Below are 19,225 nucleotides of genomic sequence, written 5' to 3' on the forward strand. Positions count from 1 at the left end.
TCCTTGAAATTATTTAATGAAATTATGGAAGCACGCTGCCTACTCTCCAATTTCGGCGAATATTGGATATGTTGTAGAAATTAATATTTTCAACCAGTGTAGTGGTACCGGCAGTTTTTTGCGAATATCTCGGAAACTAAGCGTATTCAGCCCTTATATATACGGTAAAAAATTGTTAAAAATATCGAATTCTACAGCATATCAAAAAATTATGGAAATTGGCCAGTGTTTCTACAGTTTCACCAATTATTTAATTTTAATGTTTGAGTTTAGCTTTGTGAACTTAAATATTTTAATTTTGTCAATATTTGTATTTAACCAATTAACCAGGTAACTGCGTTTGACGAGTATACACGTCAAACAAAAACTTTATCTCGATGCGTTCGACGTGAATATTTGTCGTTGCTTGTATTTATTTACGCACTCCATGACTTTATCCCATGAGAGATTTCTAAAACTAAATTCAGGAGTTAACACATTGTCGACCGGCAATTTTACTGAGAATTTACCTCATGTCATCGGCTATTATTTCGTAATTGGATGTGGAAGTAAAACAATATAAATAAACTTTAATAACTTTTATTTATTATTCAACTTTATATATTTTTTTCGTATGATAAACAATGATGTAACAATCACCTACGATATTTTCTGGTTTGGTCCACCAATTTTTTTTTTATTTTATTTTGGTTTTTTTTACAATTTGTCCTGAAGGACATTTGGTAAAGTGTTATATCTCATTGGTAAATAAAAAATAAAATAAAATAAATATAGCATGTGGGTGGCTACCCCCAGCGGGGTGCTTGGTCCACCAATATCAGTAATCCAAGAAACTTCTTTATTTCATTAGTGGTAACTTCCGTCCATGGTACCGTTTTTACAGAGATTTTATGTAAATCTTTCATTTGACAATGGTACAAATTGGTTTGCGTAACGACTAAATCAAAAAGAACCACTGTCAAAGAATAAAGCCGTTATCTCACTGATAATCGACGCATCACCAAGTTCAATAGTTGCACCAGGATTATTTAAATAATTCTGTAACTTTGGTGTGATATCATGTTCGTTCCACTCTTCTTCCAATTCGTCGTCGCTATTGATTCTATTATTCTCCTTTTTTGATATTTTGGTGGCCTAATATCAGATTCACTATCTCCTGATACAGTATCATTTTCCAAAACGCCACAATTTGATTCATATTCACATGAATAATCAGATAAAACATCCGCGTGTAATTCATTCAATGATTCTTCATTGGTACGTTCCGTCATCATTGACATTTTTTTTACAACAAAGCACGCAACTTGACGGGTCTTATAAGCGAGAGACACAGTTTGAGGTACGTTCACCAACATTTGCACTGTGTCATCTCCAACAGCGCACTGAGAAAACGACGCTGATGCGAAAGAAAGCGCATCACAAGTTTACTCGTGGCCTGTCGGCAACGTTTGGCCATGAAAACACCAGTTAAAACACTTTGACTGCCACGTTGGTCATATATGACCGGCCACGGTGGTCATTAGTGACTAGAGCGCTTGAACTTCTTACAATTATAACAATTGGGTGAAAATTCACAGTTAGGGGAGTTTGAAAATAACCGATAAATAGAAGATACTTTGAAATTATTGAATATGTATATTTAAATTAATACTTTGAAATTATTGAATATGTATATTTAAATTAATACTTTGAAATTATTGAATATGTATATTTAAATTAATACTTTGAAATTATTGAATATGTATATTTAAATTAATACTATGAACCATTGAACAATTAAACATTTTTATTAGAACATCAATAAAAAAAAAATGAGAACAAATCTTGCATCTAACGGTGCACTGTGTTAAAACACTTTAAACGTAAATGTGGTTCATCGATACAATCTGGACAATAGGTGGTCACCTTTTTGGTCCGATTCTTAGCAATTTTTGATCCTGACTGTTTAACATCTTTTTATAGCACTCTCTGCAAAATTTTCGTGCCAGGTGCGCTTGCCCTTCTTTCTGCATTTCGTGTCGCAATCTTTGTCGAATATGTATATTTGACGGCTCTGGTGAATGGCACTGTGTAAGGTGCATTGCGAGTGCCATTCTAAAATCTGATACCTTGATTTTTGTGTTTGTTGCTTGTTTATAGAATATCATCGCGTTTAAAATTGATGTATTTAACAATAACTCTAAAGCTAATTTTATATACCACTTGAGGGTTCATCTATGTGGTGTAGAACATGCTATCATTTGATTCGATAAATCTACAACACAGTTTCCTCTGTTGTGATCTACCACTACCATTGGTTTATCACAAACATCATTTTTTTGCGGACCTCTACCATTTCAACCGAATGTTTCGTCGAAATCATAACAATGTCACGGTTGTCTCCTCACCTTACTATTATATATAGAATGAGCAAATACTGTTTACCGATATCTTCTACACGTTTCAACAATATATTCTGGATCTTTTGTTTACGATGAAATAACAAGTGCGAATGGTTTGTTGAAATAAACGAAGCCTTGTTATAATATGTCGCTATCAACTGTTACCAAGGCACCACGATGGTCAGCCGTGACCACCAATAAGATACACGGTCCATTGAGGAAGAATGTTGTCTTACATCATCAATTAATTATTATTTTGCCATTATATCCTTTGAATAATAAAAATACTCCTGTGGCGTCCTGAAACATGTCATTTCGGTGTGACAGTCAAAGTGTTACTCTGTTTCAATCTTCTTCTTACTGTCAGATGATATTCGTGATTCGTTTTAAACTTTCCAACTCTATACAAAATCACCCATTAGTAGAACATAACATGTAATAAGAAAATTATTTGGCAGCAGTTTCGTAACTGTAATGTAGAATTACTAACGCGAGTGCAAATAACGTGATTGTTAAAAATTGATACGTCGATACTCCATTGATTTCCTAGGAAAATAATTTGAAGTGTCTGTATTTAAAGGGTACATATATTAGTAATGAAACTATACTGAAAGACAGGCATATAAAATTAATTAAAATGTCCTCTTTTTATGTTAATAACAATCATAACTAGTCCATCCAGCCTGAGGTAGACTACGATGATTATGTACAACTGCGAAAAATAACAAAATAAGAAATTAAACAAATGATCCTCGCGTAAAATTACTAAACGCTTTGATTTCCCTTTAGCCTGTCAAAGTGCCAACTCGTGACCGGTCAACAATGTGTTAACTAGTAAAACGTGAATATTTGATTTGGATCGATCAAAGTGTGGAATATTCGAATTAAAAGATTCTGCTTAAACTTAAACAGTTACTCGTCAAACTCGATAACGCTTCATCAGGTTTTCGTATTCCTGTGTTATGACACTCGTCACATACGATATGAAACAGAGTTCCCAGTTAGGGGATAGGTAAATGGAAGAAAAAAAATAGTCGTGTCGCAGAAGGTTCATTGAAAAGACGAGCGAAGGGAACGAGAATCGTAAGCCGGTCTTTCTCGAACGCTTAGCGTGAAATTGCACGGCGTATTCATTCGCGAACGATTCAGCTCTCAGGAGAGAAGAGGCTTCCTGATTCCTTGTCGCGAAATGATTAACTTTCGACGAGATTCCGCTTAATTCCACGGCTGTCTGTTAGAAACAATGCGAAGCTTCTTTTTCTCTCGGGAAAACCGGGCTATTCCTTTGCTGAGAAATCCGTGATTTATGAGGCAATAACGAAAGATATTTCCTGTGTCGCGATTCAGGTGACGTGGGTGCAGCAGCCAAGCAAGGACTCGTTTCGACTACTCACGGTCGGTAGGATCCTGTACAGTGCAGATCAGCGGATCAGCCTCAACTTCAGGTAAGTGAAATTAACAAAATACGAGAGATATTTAGATAGATATGATGTCTTGATAATTAGGACATGAAAATTGACATTGGTATTGATTTCGATACGGGATATGAAATATGGTAAAATCATAGTATATAGTAGCGGACAAAAGTTTAAGACGAAATGAAAGAAATAAATAATTGATTTACTTTCCATAAAAAAATATAAATACGGTGTTCTACTTTATTAACTAATTAGACATTTGTTTATACACTTAGAAAAAAAATTTCATTTTGATATTTTGCTCAGTAGCTAAGTTATAAAAAAGGAACGAAATCTGTATAATATTTCGTCGGTCAAAAGTTTAAGACTACACAAAAAGTATTAACTTTTGGTAAGAAATATATACAATTTTTGTTTAAATTCAATATTTTGTTCAATATCCGTTATTTCTTATCACTTCCGTACATCTTCTTGGCATAGAATCTATTAATTTTTTACATTGATCTACCGTAATATTACTCCAAGCTGTTTCAATCGTAGAGTAAAGTTCATTTAAATTTTTCGCTTTATAACCTTGTACTGTCTTTTCTATGATGCTCCACAAATTCTCGATTGGATTAATGTCTGGTGATTGCGAGGGCCACGGCAGCACGGTAATATTTTCTTCTTCAAAAAACTGTTTCACAACCCCAGCCGTGTGCTTCGGATCATTATCATTTTGAAAAATAAAATCATCGCTCATATTGTTGCGTGCAAAAGGCAACATTGTGTTCTTGAGTATGTCCATGTATTGAAAACGGCCCATAATTCCATTGATACGACATATCGGACCAGGACGCCTCGAGAAAAACACGCGCACACCATAACGTTCCCACCACCATGTTTAAGAGTTTTTAAAACGCACTGTGTTTTCAAACTTTCGCCAATTCGACGTCTACATGCCGTATCCCGTCAGAAGAGACGCGATTGAATTTCGATTCCTTTGAAAACTATCTTTTGCCAATCTTCACTTGTCCAATGCTTATGAGCTTTAGCAAATGCAAGTCGTCTTTTCCGATCCCTAGAACTCAGCAGTGGTTTCTTTTGGGGTTTTCGTCCTCTTAAATTAAAATCTTTTAATCTTCTCCTAACAGTTCTAGCCCTAATTTGTGTATCGTTTTTATAGTTTATCTCCACAGCAATATTATTTGCACTACGAAAACGATCCTTTTCGCTCGATCGATGTATCCGGCGATCCATTCTTGGCGTTGTTTCCCGTGGTCTTCCGTTTTTCGGTTGATCGCAATACATGTCTGTCTTGAAAAATTTATACCAAGCTTGCTTACAAGCTGTTTCTGATCTGTTCACTATATTTGTATTTCGGTGAAGGTTTTACTTTACTTTTGCAGCCTTACGATTTGTTCCCTTTAGTTTTCAAGTAAATTCTTTGATGTACCCATAGCCTGTTCCTACCTAAATGAACTTTAAGCAATAAAAGGTACAGTAAACAATGATTCTGATCGTCTTAAACTAATGTCCACTGTTTACAAGTGCTAAGCGGTAGCTAACTGTTGTAACTCCTACATTGTATGTATTTAACAACGGACGGTCTGAGGTTACGATGGTCAAACATACAGCTATGTTATTCCTAAGAGACTCACTGAATAGAAGAACAATATACGTATAAGATGCTTGTGATCCGGTTTACAAATCATCATCTTAATCTTTTATCAGCTACTATACATAATCTGGACAGGGCCCCGCGTTTAGAGAGGCCCCGCGGACTACGAAAATTACCCAATTAAAAAACATCGATTTTGATTAACTATTTACAGAATGACGATATCATTAACAGATGCAAGATATTTTTTTAGTAGGGATGATTCAGTTTAAAGGAGTGACAAAAATCATCAAAGTTCAGTGTAACTCCATGAAGTCCTCATATCCTGGAAACTATTTTAGATAAAAAATCCAAGCGCTTTCGGAGAAATGTAGTTTTTAGAGAAATTAAATTACATCAATAGTTTTTAGCAAAAGTCATACATGATTACAGATTTTGTACTTTCATTGAATTTTTTGCCCCTTGAAAGCGAATTATAGGTGCGAAAAAATATTAGTTGAATTTGTTTAAAAATCTGCTTATAAAAATATACAATATGTAGCAGCATTTGTAAATAAATAATTCCTCGTTGTAAAATTTAAATGTAGGATTTGAATGTGTATTGAGGCCCCGCAAAATTTTCGAACCCGACCTCGCAAAAGGTCACGTTCGCCCTGAGTCTGAATTTCATTTATTTATTTATATGAACCTGTCAAAGAACAAATTCATACAATAGGAGTTCGTTGAGTTTCTTCAATATTTGCCATTTTCCATATAATAATAGCAGTTCGTGTTGAGACAAGCGTGTTGAATCGGCAGGATTCATTTTATTAAACAGTTAACTGGAATTTTAGTAAAATAACTAAATGTTATAATTGAATTTGTACTTGAAAATTTTAATCTCAATTCAAATCTAAAAAGTTATATTATACATTTTCGCTATTAATTATTTTATAAACAAAAATCACATGAATTGCATCGACAAACTGAGGAAAAGTGTATGCATTGAAAGTATAAAAATTGTCATGTGAGATATCTATTTTAAGAGAACAAGAATATTTTACTTTTATACAGAAAGAAGACAAAATTTCTACGATTTCGTGACAGTCAAAATGTGATTGAACTCATTACTAGTATCGATAGAAATTTCTATTTTTATCGGTTTCCATGTCACGAAATGCTATAAACTAGTATAGACCGATATTCCTCGCTTTCATAGGTACGCCATAAAAGTCGAATACATCTAAAAATCGCATAACGATATATGAACGAATGAAGTTTTCCATTTTTTGATCTCACAGATACCCGAGCAATTGGAGATTACAAATCCAGTACGCAACTACGCGGGATTCCGGCTTATACAAGTGTCAAGTTGCAACGCATCCGCCGCTGGTTAAAACGATTAACGTCGTCGTCACGGGTGAGTGATCTTTTAAAATTGTATCCACGATTAACTGCCATTGTTTTGCTTTAAAATTTCCTTTCTCGTGCGTACGGCGTGAGACAATAGACTGTTAAATTGTATCGTCAACACAGAACATTGGTAAAAAGAAATGGCACAAGCCATAAGAATATTTTTTATCTATTTTATTTGTTTTTTCGTCCAGTCACGGGGAGGCGCGATCGCGTTGAAGCGCGTCAACGGGAGTCGTAAATTCCCCTTACGATTATAACAATCGACACCACGAACAGGTCGATCTCCTTATTTCTTGTGGGATAATACGGGTGTTTGTTGTGTAATAAAACTGTAATCGACAGTTTTATAAGATTTATATTTTCAACAATTTATTACATTTATCATTGCGCCGTGTCGGAAGATGTATTTGATAATTGTATACTTGCTGGTTGCTTCGTATAAGCAAAAAGTAGATTAAGTTAATGTCGCGTAGACCGTAGTGAGGCCTAAGTTTGCAGCAACGGTAGATGACTACGTCGAGAGTGAAAGGACGATAGATTTGACTGATCTAAATGTGTAGCAACAGTAGATGACTGCGCTGAAATGGAAAAAGCAGTAGATGACTGCTCTAAGGATAAGACCGTTGACTTGATTAGACGAAAATTGGAAGAATAGTAGAAGACCCGTCTCGTACTGTTAAGGAGGAAAGCTCGGTGTGGGTGTGCCTTTTGAACTAAGTACGCGAATTCGTTGTTCACACTTTTCTGCAGAAAAGTGAGGGTAACGATGAGCGATGCCCATTGGTTATAGCCAACGTTAATAAATAAAAATATGAGGAGAAAGTCTCCTGCAGATGTGGCTCATGGGTGTCCTTGTTCATGGGAACAACCTGCTACTTCGCTAGACGAACATCCGCTTTCTCCGTAATTTGTAAGAGCGTGCAATAAACATAAGGACTGTTTTAAGGACCATTCATAAACCGAAAATACTTATATGAATAGAGATTAAGCTAAAAAGATTCGGTTTATGGTGGTTCCTTAGGTTTATTGCGGGTCAGTGTAACGATGTGTGGGCCTTGGCGGCCAGACCATGAGGGACGTCGCACGGACCATTTAACGCGACTTAACATTCTATTCTATTCTATCACATTATGATCATATCCCATGATTTACTGAATTAAATGAAACAAAAGAAAGACAACCGAACATTTTGCCAAGTTACCCTTCCTCTAAACACAAACACCTTTTCCAATAAAGGAAAATCTTTTCATAATACCTTCCTGTTGAACCTTCCACAGGGTTCTTCCCATCATCTTCTATGAATCTTCACCAAATAACTGCAACATAATTAAGACTCTTCTAAAGATCCAAAGAGCCCCATCCAATGTACTTCCTGTATCCACTTACCCCATCCATTCTCCACGTAATCTCCAAGAAAACAATCGAAAGGTAAAAGTAAACAAAACCACGTGCGCTCGGTTCTATTCTCGTAGCAACGAGATGAAGGAAAGCATTCTTCCTCTCATCGACTTGTTTTATTTTACCCCACGATTCATAACGAAGGGTTGCAGAAGAGCATCCTATTCACGTTAATAAATTAAGAAGCAATGCGTTCAACGCAACATTTCATTTGGTATTTTTACCAAACAATTTACCTTATTAAAATTTGTTCATTAACATCGTAATTATGAAGGGAATGTCGCTCGATACTTTTTTCGTCACTACTTCTTCCACCTGGATTTTACAATTTTGTAAAATTTATCCACCTGCGCTAGGAAGACGTGCCACGTACGTCGAGATGCTTTTGTTCCAAAATCGCCAGCGACGTGTATACCACGTCTATGATAGACATTTGTTGCAGAAATAAAAATAACGTGCACTGCACGTTGGCTAACAGTCAGATCGTTCGTTTGTCGAATTACAGTTCCAGAGTGCACGACACATAGAATCACATAGAGTCATCGATATCTTGGAAATATGTCAGAATAGATTATTAATAAATAAAAGGCTATTGTTGCCGTGAGTATTTGTTCATACGTGTAGAATTCTTTATGTAAGACCCTACCAACGCGTTGAGGAGCTTCTTAACACTAGACTATCACACCACTCAAATTGGCTGGTTTTACAATTTTATTTTAAAATTCCTACTTCATGTTATATTTTTTTCCGCAATGATGTAATGACTTTCGCAACGATAACTAGAAGAATAATATAATGAATTTTATTTTGTTTTTTATTTATTCAAACTGAAAATAACTTTGTATCAAGGCTACTTATGCCAGTACCAGTCAAAATGTAAAAGAGTCCTACAATCTGTTTATCGAACCCCAATTAATCAGTTTCCTCGTTTTGTACAACTTGCCACACGTTTTTTAAATTTTTACTGCGCATCATTCGATATGACGATATCAGTTATCAGGAAAATTCCGGATCGATAGCCAAATTGCTGGATGCTGACACTGGAAATACCACACCATTCAAAATAACTGGTTCTACAATTTTATAAATGTGTCAACCCTCATTTAGGGATCCCAGATGTATTAATACCAAAAATGTACTACATAGCATGGAGTTCCTTCTTTAAGAAAGTAATAAATCAATAAATATAAGAAGATTTTATTATTACGTATTTTTTAAAGACCAATCATTTTGACTGATTTTGGTAGAAATAGCTTCGTATTAACTATCTAGTTCTAGTGTTAGAAGATAGCACTCGCAGAGGCGTTGAGGCATGTTATACTGTAGCGCACGGTACGCGCAACAGTGTGTTTATTGATAGTTTATTGATAGCAAGTAGGTTAAAGAAATCGTATTTACAAAATTTTTCTGATTTTGCAATATGTAATAACTTACAATAATTTAAATTAATATGGTTTATGATATTAAATTAATATAATTGATAACAATTTAATACATGTAAAATAAAAGTAATTTATGAAATTATAGTTAATTATTACCTAATCTTTAGTGGGTTTCGTTAGAGGGTGAAAAAGGACGAAGGAGGGAAAGAAACTTGACCGAGTCGGAAGAATGGTTCTCAGTTTCCGAGCGACATTCGAGACGAAGAAAGGGACGCAGCGGGTCACACAAAGGAGCAAAGGGTTACAGAGCAGGTTTCGCGTGTCCCAATCCCCTTACGTCGCCAATTCGGTGCAATGGAAACCCGCATTTCGTCGGCTAAAGCGTCTCGTGGCCGGTAATCTGATCTGATCCGAAGAGGGGCCTGGTCGGTGAACAAAAGCCGCCGTAAGGACGAAGTAGGGCAGAACAAACCCGGATAGACTGACATTGTTACACGACTCCTTCTCCTCCCTTTTCTCTGTCTTCGTTCGACCATCTGGCGTCCCTGTTGCTCTTCCTAAATCGTCAAGCCCGACGTTTTGTCGTACCGCTGGAATTTCTTTGACCTCTCTTGCTACCAAGAACGATCTTTTTGGCCCTCCTGGGTATCTATACGGAAGAAATATCTAACACGGGGTGAAATCGATATGGGACACGCTCGTTGACTCATCTCGATCAAATAAGTTTCACAGGAAACGATTTGTACGGGGATGCTTGATAGGGCTTTCTGATGGAACATAGTTTTGCGAACGATGCCATAGATCGAACTACTTAATTTAGCAGGAACCATGGAAAAACATTTTTTGTTTATTTATTTGGTAGAATTTTTACAATTAATTCTCATTGAGAATTATAAGTAAATTATTTTGGCGTGGTACTGTAACTTTGTTGTTTGTTGCAAATGTCTGTGGAAAAGTTCTCATGGAGAATTCTTTGATCGTCTTGTTCTGTGTAACTTTTATCTTCCTTTACGATTTCTGTCTGTCGAGTTTCCATATCTCTTAACATGTTGGCTGCCACGCGTGTTTTCAATGAAATCTCCTTCAGGCCACGCGTGCCGCAATACCAAGCGTTCTCTGCTAGATACTCCCATCGATATTTTAATAATGCGAGTGGCTCAAATGGTGGTCTCAAGAATGATTTCTTGTTTCGTTTGTTCGAAACATTAAAGCCACTAGCTGTTGTTGAATATAATTAAGGAAAGTGTGGTATAGATTATTTCGACCAAGTGGTTTCTTATGCCACCACAAATAGAAAAGGAATTAAATGGTACAGGAAACTTTTTTTTTTTAGTAGATTATTTACAATCAATTCTCATACAGAATTTTCAGTAAATTTTTTTTGGCGTGGTACTGTAACTTGGATTATAAAAGTTTATAGTATGTTTGATTCTAGTTGAATCTAACGCTTAAATCTAAAGGGTATTGTCCTTTTAGTCTGCGGATCTGATCCGTCGTATCAAATAATTGAGCAACTAATGGGTTTTGGGGGTTGTTAATTCTTATGTTATATCTGTTACTGAATTTGGATATTTCTTCTTTAATGTGGGTATCTTAAGGTCGCGATGTATTGTTTCGTTGGTAACATACCAAGCTGCATCTGTTAAGGATTGCATATTAACCATCTAGTTGTCTAAATTATAGAAGGTTATTGTATATAGTTCACGTTAAAGAACCATCGTTTGCTGTTTAACCAACGCCCGTTTAATTCATTTATTGTAAATAAATTAATTGTAGAAAAGATTCTACAATATTTTGAATATTGTACATAATTTTTCATATTATGTGCATCTTACGCATCCTTACATTTTCAAATTTTCTATAAATGCATAGAAATTTGCAATTTATTAATTATGCAATCTTTTCTTCAATTTGTTAATTGACACTCTTGGAAAAGATAGGAAGATACGTTTATTTTATCGGTGGGTATCTTAAGGTCGCGATGTATTGTTTCGTTGATAACATACCAAGGTGCATCTATTAAAGATCCTAGAGTTTTTGATTGGAATCGTTGGAGAATTTCTATGTTGGAGTTGCTCGCTGTTCCCCATATTTGGATCCCATAGGTCCAAACAGGTTTTAATATAGCTTTGTTTAGCATTATTTTGCTCTGCATGTTTAAGTTGGAGCGTCTGCCAATGAGCCAGTAGAATTTTTTTAGTTTTGTTTTCAGTTCTTTGAATTTATCTATGTTGTGCCGAAAAACAGATGAATGTAACTGTTCCGTTGGAAGATTTGTTTTTTCTTTTTTTATTTTATGTAGTAGACTATTTACAATCAGTTCTCATTGAGAATTATAAGTAAATTATTTTGGTATGGTACTGTAACTTGGATTATAAGAGGTTATAGTATGTTTGATTCTATTTGACTCTAATCTAAAGGGTATTGTCTTTTTAGTCTGCGGATCTGATCCGTCGTGTCAAGTAATTGAGTAACTGTGGTTGTTAATTCTTATGTTATATCTGTTTCTGAACTTGGATATTTCTTGTTTGACTGTGGGTATCTTAAGGTCGCGGTGTATTGTTTCTGTCTAAAATCATGCTCAGATATCTGACTGAATCTTTATTTGGTATTGGAATATTATTTATGTACAGGAAACCTGGCGTTCAACTCCTTCTAGGAATTTCTGTTGTAACGCTTTGACGGTTTATAAAATTGCAACAAGGAAGAATATAAATATTAGAATATTTAGAGAATTATTATTTGCAAAATTATTAGGGTTGTCTGTAAATACAAAAACTCCTTGTCTTCGACAAAGTTAGCATAATATCGCCGTTCGGAAAAATGATTCCGGAAGAAGCATTAGACGCGCATGTAAACTATATTACGCAAATAAAAGACGTCGAATGGACCGAACAAAGACAAGAAGAATTTAAAGAAAACAACAACTTATCGTCCAAATTGTCCTGACTAACCTCAGCTATGTATAGCATGCTGTAAAGTTTTACATTCTTAATAACTTTTTTAATAAACTATTTTCGTATTACTTTTATAACAATTCAATAGTTTTATTATTTCCTCTGGAATACCTTTTCAAATTTCTACAGCGATCCTTCGCAAGTAATCAAATCAAATCAAACTTTGCTGACACTCAAATACTAATGTCGTGGCAGTCAACGTGTTAAGAAATAATATTCATTGAATTTGGGATTATACTTATTATAAATACTGCAATATATACTAAGTTAAGTTCTATCGTTTTATTAATTAGTGTACTCTTTCAGGAGCTTTTTTCAATAACTTACGATTCATTGTATTTTTATTCTATTATATTTTTATGTATTGTATATTTATTATAAAATCTGCAATTTAGTATCACCCATTAAGTCTTCTCTCCTTGAATTCCTGGGGAATTTCATAAATTCAGTATGGAAATAATATTTTTATAAAACGATGAAAAATGAAATAAAATTTTATCATTTGTTTAGAGAATGAAACAAAATTGAACCATAACAGAAAATGAACGAATAAGGTCAATTTCGAATAGCGAAATAAGTTTGGTAGCGACGACAGCTGCACTTTCCGTGTTTCTCAAAATTGCGTATTTGTCACGTTAAAACAATAGTTACGTGAAAATGACTTCTGGAACATGTACGAAGCCCATGGACGGCAGAAACATCCCGTTGTCCAGTAATCGATCATCGATGCGATTAATACGATGATTGATACACGTTCATCGTGACCCCTTTGTTAGCTGGCCGAAGGCTGCGACAATATTTGCTACGACCGTGTGACGATGCCTGTTTTCGCTAAAGGACAGGATTTATTAAATTCTTTATTACATCGCTAGTTCTTTATTGAGAATTCTCAAGGGCTGCAACGAAGCCTTTTTTGCCTTATTCGTTGTCTCTTTTTTACGACATCGTTTGATGAAAGAAAAGATCGTGTTTCTTTGCGTTACAGATGACTATAATAGTAAAAAGTTTCATATTAAAAATAACTCAAAATTACGTAACAAGCGTTTCGAAATTGTTTCCATGCTTATTACACGGCATAGTTGCTATCGTATTAATCAATAAACATTTTAGTCTTCTCGATTCAGGTAAATAGGGCAGCCAGAAACACATCAGTCAGCAGAACACTGTTTATTTTAACACGTTGACGCCGGCGACGATATTCAAGCGTTTTCTCTGTGAGGCGCCGCAGCGTCAGATTATACTGTTCAACACGATTTTTCCGACGAACTAAAAAGGAATCTGAAACCAGTTTTTGTCCATCACCCTCGGTTGTTGAGAAAATCGATTTTGAAAAAAATCGCAATTTTTCAACTTTGACCTCAATTTATGGCAAAATTACAAAAGCTATACGATTCCTGTTGGATTCAATGAATTCCGTGGACTTCAAGTAATATTAGGTTGTCCGAAAAGTTTCTTTCGTTTCACAAGAAAACAATATACGCACAATATTTTTGTTTTATATTCTTTTGATCCATTTTTTTTTAATCTTACAATTTACATCGTATGATCCATTTTGCATTACGTGTAATATATTTATACGTGTAATAAAATATAATATAAAAATGTTTCGCATCTATTGTTTCCTTCCAAAACGAAAGAAACTTTCCAAACAACCTAATACATTGATATACAATAGTTCGGCAATATCAATTTGCATATTATTGAGATATGTATAATTTTGTGTACTAGACTAGACTAGCTGCGTAGTTGTGACACACCTATGTGAATATGAGTGTGTGTGTGTGTGTGGCGTTTCAAAAAACAGATGAATTTTTCCTTTTTTTTTTTTTAGTAGATTATTTACAATCAATTCTCATACAGAATTTTAAGTAAATTTTTTTTGGTGTTGTACTGTAACTTGGATTATAAGAGTTTATAATATGTTTGATTCTAGTTGAATCTAACGCTTAAATCTAAAGGGTATTGTCTTTTTAGTCTGCGGATCTGATCTGTCGTGTCAAGTAATTGAGCAACTAATGGGTTTTGGTGGTTGTTAATTCTTATGTTATATCTGTTTCTGAACTTGGATATTTCTTGTTTGACTGTGGGTATCTTATGGTCGCGGTGTATTGTTTCGTTGGTAACATTGGAAGATGGTGAGACAAAGAAAGTGCTGAGACGCGTGCAAATATCGACGAAGATCCTGGAAATCCTTTATTAAATAAATTTATAACTATTTTAATTTGAGTTCCCAGTGTAACCTTAGTGTTCCTTTACTTTTATTTCGGCAATTAAGTGTAATCTGTAAGTGTTAAGTAAAGCTGACGAGACTAACTTTAGCCCTAATTCTTCTAAGAAGTAGAGGTCTGACGCAAATTCTGACTATCGTACGCAATTCTGTGAATACTTTTTTGTAAGAGACGTTCATAGCGCGAATCAAACAATTTTTCAATTCCGTACAGGAAAAAAAAATAATCATGCATGTTCGTTGGATAACAACGGCGCTGGTAAGGAACATGCACGACGAAAATCGGGTTAGGTTACCTAAAATGGACTGACAAAAGGCCAGTATGCATGCTAGCTACTTCCAAAAATCAGAAGTGTGTTATTGTTCAGGAGAAAAATAGTAAATTGAAAACAGACACTATTTCTTTTTTTATAATGATTCTAAAAAGGGGGTTGTCTATCCGATCAGATGTCATACTATTATAGTTGTTTGCGCAGAACCATAAAATGGTATAAAACAATTGTAATGGAATTAATATGTGGAACTTGCCTCGTAAATGTGTGGAATGTACGTAGAAAATGGAGTACTAAAAGTATTAAAATAAAAAAATTTTTTAATTATTTATCACCTTTTAAATATACCAAATCCCCACAGAGAGGAAATACCGAGTGAAAATGAAGTACTGCCCAAAAAACGATCACATTTTCTGCAGTCGCACCAGGGGCTCGCGAACAAAACGAGACGGCGGTGTAAACAATGTTATAAACGAATTTCTAAAATAAAAGGTAGAGAGTATACCGCAAAAAGAACCAAAAAAGTAACAACATACTGTAATCGTGGTAAGGGGCAGCCGGCACTCTCTCTAAAATGTTTCAAAAATTTACATAAAAAAAGTAAATAATTATGTTAAATTTATAATATCGAATTGTTATGTTTTTACTATTGAATGTCAATTTATAATTTTGAAATAAAATAACATAAACCTATTTTATTTGAAATACAAGTGTGACCCACTGCGATGCACGCTGCCTCACGGGACTTACACGTGTGACCCACTAGTGATGCATGCCGACGTCAACGCGTTAAGGCTCGTACTGAATGACATAATCGTCTGAATGTTGAGTATTTCTATTTAAAGGTAATGATGAATATTCTTAAAACATGAATAAATTGTGCGCAAAAAGCTGATACCAAAAATTGTTACTGTCTTTCTTGTAAGAAAATCGCAGGAAGATCTAAAAAAATGACATTATAAGTATATTTGCATGCAAGCGCGGATTATTACGCGCGCTGCGACTGTCTTCTATCACCAAGCGCGGATTATTACGCGCGCTGCAACTGTCTTCTATCAGCAAGCGTGGATTATTACGTGCGCTGCGACTGCTTTTTATTTCAGCCGCTAAGTATTCTTCAGACGTGAGAGATCAGGTTTGACCTGTTTGTCAGCATCTCGCCTATATCAGTTTATTGTATTGACCATTTTAAAGAATTAAAACACGAGCATTAATATAATTTAATTTCTTATTTCTTATTTTTTTTAAATAAATAATTTTTTCTGTTTTCCTCCGTTGCAAAGAATGTAAGATGCGATGTTCGCGAAGTAACATCGTCTACCAATCGTTTTGAACAGTAAATTTTCGATAAACTCCATGAAGAATTCGGATGATCTATGCGACCGGATGTCATCTTATTATAGTTGTTTGCACAAAACCGTAAAATGGTATAGAAAAATTGTAATAGAATTAATATGCGAGACTTGCCTTGTAAATTTGGGGTATGTACATAGAAAATGGGGTACTAAAAGTATTAAAACTGTAAAATTTCCCAAAAAAATGATTTATCATCTTTTAAATATAATGAACAGAGAAGAAATGTCAAGTAAAAAGAAAATACTGCGGTGTTGATAGGAACCAGTTCTCTTAAGTAGGGCCATGATGCAAATGGGTTAAATATAGTTAGTAATTAGAAATACATTTAGTCCCTAATGGAGTTCTGGAATACCTCGGTAAAAAACTTAACTTAAGTATTGAACATTAAAGATTAAACATTAACTGAAATTTAAAAAATTAGCTGAAAAGATTTAACTAAACTTATAGATTATGATTACAGAGTTTGATTTAATTTAAGATTGTTGAAATTTTTAAAGACATATACACTTGAGAACCAAATGATGGTAATATTTATGAGGCACCGTTAATCTTCACAGTAGCAATTGAACAGAAAATTTGTAAAAAATAGAGTCAATGATTGCTCATAGATATACTATATAAAAAAGTTATCGAATGGATTAGTTTGACTGGAATAAGAAAACAATACAGTTGGATGAATTGACTCAGTGGACAGAACGGAAACAGGAGGGAAATGACGCAGACTGTATGAATGAAACACGACGTCCAATAACGCCAATGAATATTCAATTCCCATGAATCCCGGATTAAATTTATTTAAAACTGCATTTAATATTCATGAATATCCACGTTTCCGTTCGATCGTTGACAGTTCGTCATTGACTATCGATTCGAACATAACTTACTTTGATATTTCTTGAATATACCAATACAATTATTGATGGCTAAGGTATTAGGTTGACCGGAAAGTTTTTTTCCTTTCATAAGATGATAATAGATGAACAAAACATTCATCTGCTTTATATTATTTTATTGAATTAAGTATGATCCATTTGGTTCTATTTTTATTATTACGTTCGTGCATAATTCGATAAACTAATATAAAACAAAAGACATTATGAGTCCATTATCACCTTATAGAACGAAAGAAACATTTCGGACGACCTAATAAAAAACCTATACCACGAATATGAAAGGGAAAATAATATATAATACATATAGATAATGTACATATATATAATATACATAATATAATATATACATATATATAAGTATATATAGTATAATATATATACATATATTTAATATACATAAATATAATAATATACATATATTATATACAAAAAAAGTGTAATGCAGAGCGAGAAACAAACGTAGAGGACTATTAGACGTGTTGGTGTATATAGTGATGAGGCGAATTGATACTTGTAGTCAATGTATTTAAAACTATTAGCCGTACAGAGTTAGTCGTCGTTCGCTAATTGTAGCTCGATATGAGTATACAAGGTAATGTTTACGTTCGCTCGATATTAACACTAGAACTATCACACCAGTTAAATTGATTGGTTTTACAATTTTATTTTAAAATTCCTACTTCATGTTATATTTTTTTTCCACAATGATGTAACGACTTTCGCAACGATAACTAAAAGAATAATATAATGAATTTTGTTTTGTTTTTATTATTCAAACTGATAACTGAAATAATTTTGTATCAAGGCTACTTATACCAGTCAAAATATAAAAGGATCCTGCAATCTGTTTATCGAACCCCAATTAGCAGTTTCTTCGTTTTGTACAACCTGCCACACGTTTTTCAAATTTTTACTGGCTATCATTCGATTTGATGATATCAGATATCAGGAAAATTCCGGATCGATCGCTAGATGCTAACACTAGATGCTGACACTAGATGCTGACACTAGGTGCTAACACTAGGTGCTAACACTAGATGCTAACACTAGATGCTAACACTAGATGCTAAAACTAGATGCTAGAGCTAGATGTTAACACTAGATGCTAACACTAGATGTTAACACTAGATGCTAACACTAGATGCTAACACTAGATGCTAACATTAGATACTAACACTAGATGCTAACACTAGATGCTAACACTAGATGCTAAAACTAGATGCTAAAGCTAGATGTTAACACTAGATGCTAACACTAGATGTTAACACTAGATGCTAACACCAGATGCTAACACTAGATGCTAACACTAGATGCTAACGTTAGATGCTAACACTAGATGCTAAAACTAAATGCTAAAGCTAGATGTTAACACTAGATGCTAACACCAGATGCTAACACTAGATGCTAACACTAGATGCTAACATTAGGTGTTAACACTAGATGCTAAAACTAAATGCTAAAGCTAGATGCTAACACTAGATGCTAACACTAGATGCTAACACTAGATGCCAACACTAGATCATCATTGTGAAAAAAATATAACATGAAGTAGGAATTTTAAAACAAAATTGTAAAACCAGTCAATTTGTCTGGTGTGGTAGTTTAGTGTTAATTCGCTATAAGAATGCTCAATACTAATTATCCTAACCATCGTGTTGGTCTATTTGTACTGGTCGGTGGAGTACCAGAAAGTTCAAATTCGACTTCGATTGAAAACCGCGCGTATCGGCTATATTGCTTCGTCCAGAATTTGTTTATTATTACCTTTCGTATATCATAACGGTGTTAATACTCCAAGGCAAAACAACAACATGAGTCGCTCTCGATTCGAATCGTCCTGTGACTCACGTGCCGCTACACACAGCATAAAACATCATCAGAAAATACCACCACAATTACACAACAGTAAATTTGCTAATTTCTATGAAACATCATGAATTAGTCGT

The 19,225-nt window shown here is 34.4% G+C and overlaps 2 protein-coding genes across 4 annotated transcripts in view; one reads left to right on the forward strand and one right to left on the reverse strand.

The window, feature by feature from the left end:
- The window catches only part of LOC132910331 (uncharacterized), a 456,316-nt gene that overhangs the window by 377,175 nt on the left and 59,916 nt on the right, over window positions 1-19,225 (forward strand). The window contains exons 6-7 of the mRNA XM_060965963.1: window positions 3,729-3,826; window positions 6,680-6,798. Coding sequence (XP_060821946.1) covers window positions 3,729-3,826; window positions 6,680-6,798 — 217 coding nt within the window. The remainder of the gene's footprint in view (window positions 1-3,728; window positions 3,827-6,679; window positions 6,799-19,225) is intronic.
- The window catches only part of LOC132910340 (uncharacterized), a 182,689-nt gene that overhangs the window by 89,968 nt on the left and 73,496 nt on the right, over window positions 1-19,225 (reverse strand). The gene's annotated exons all lie outside the window — the stretch shown is intronic.

Source organism: Bombus pascuorum, chromosome 9 (assembly GCF_905332965.1).
Source record: "Bombus pascuorum chromosome 9, iyBomPasc1.1, whole genome shotgun sequence".
Classification (NCBI taxonomy): Eukaryota; Metazoa; Arthropoda; class Insecta; order Hymenoptera; family Apidae; genus Bombus; species Bombus pascuorum.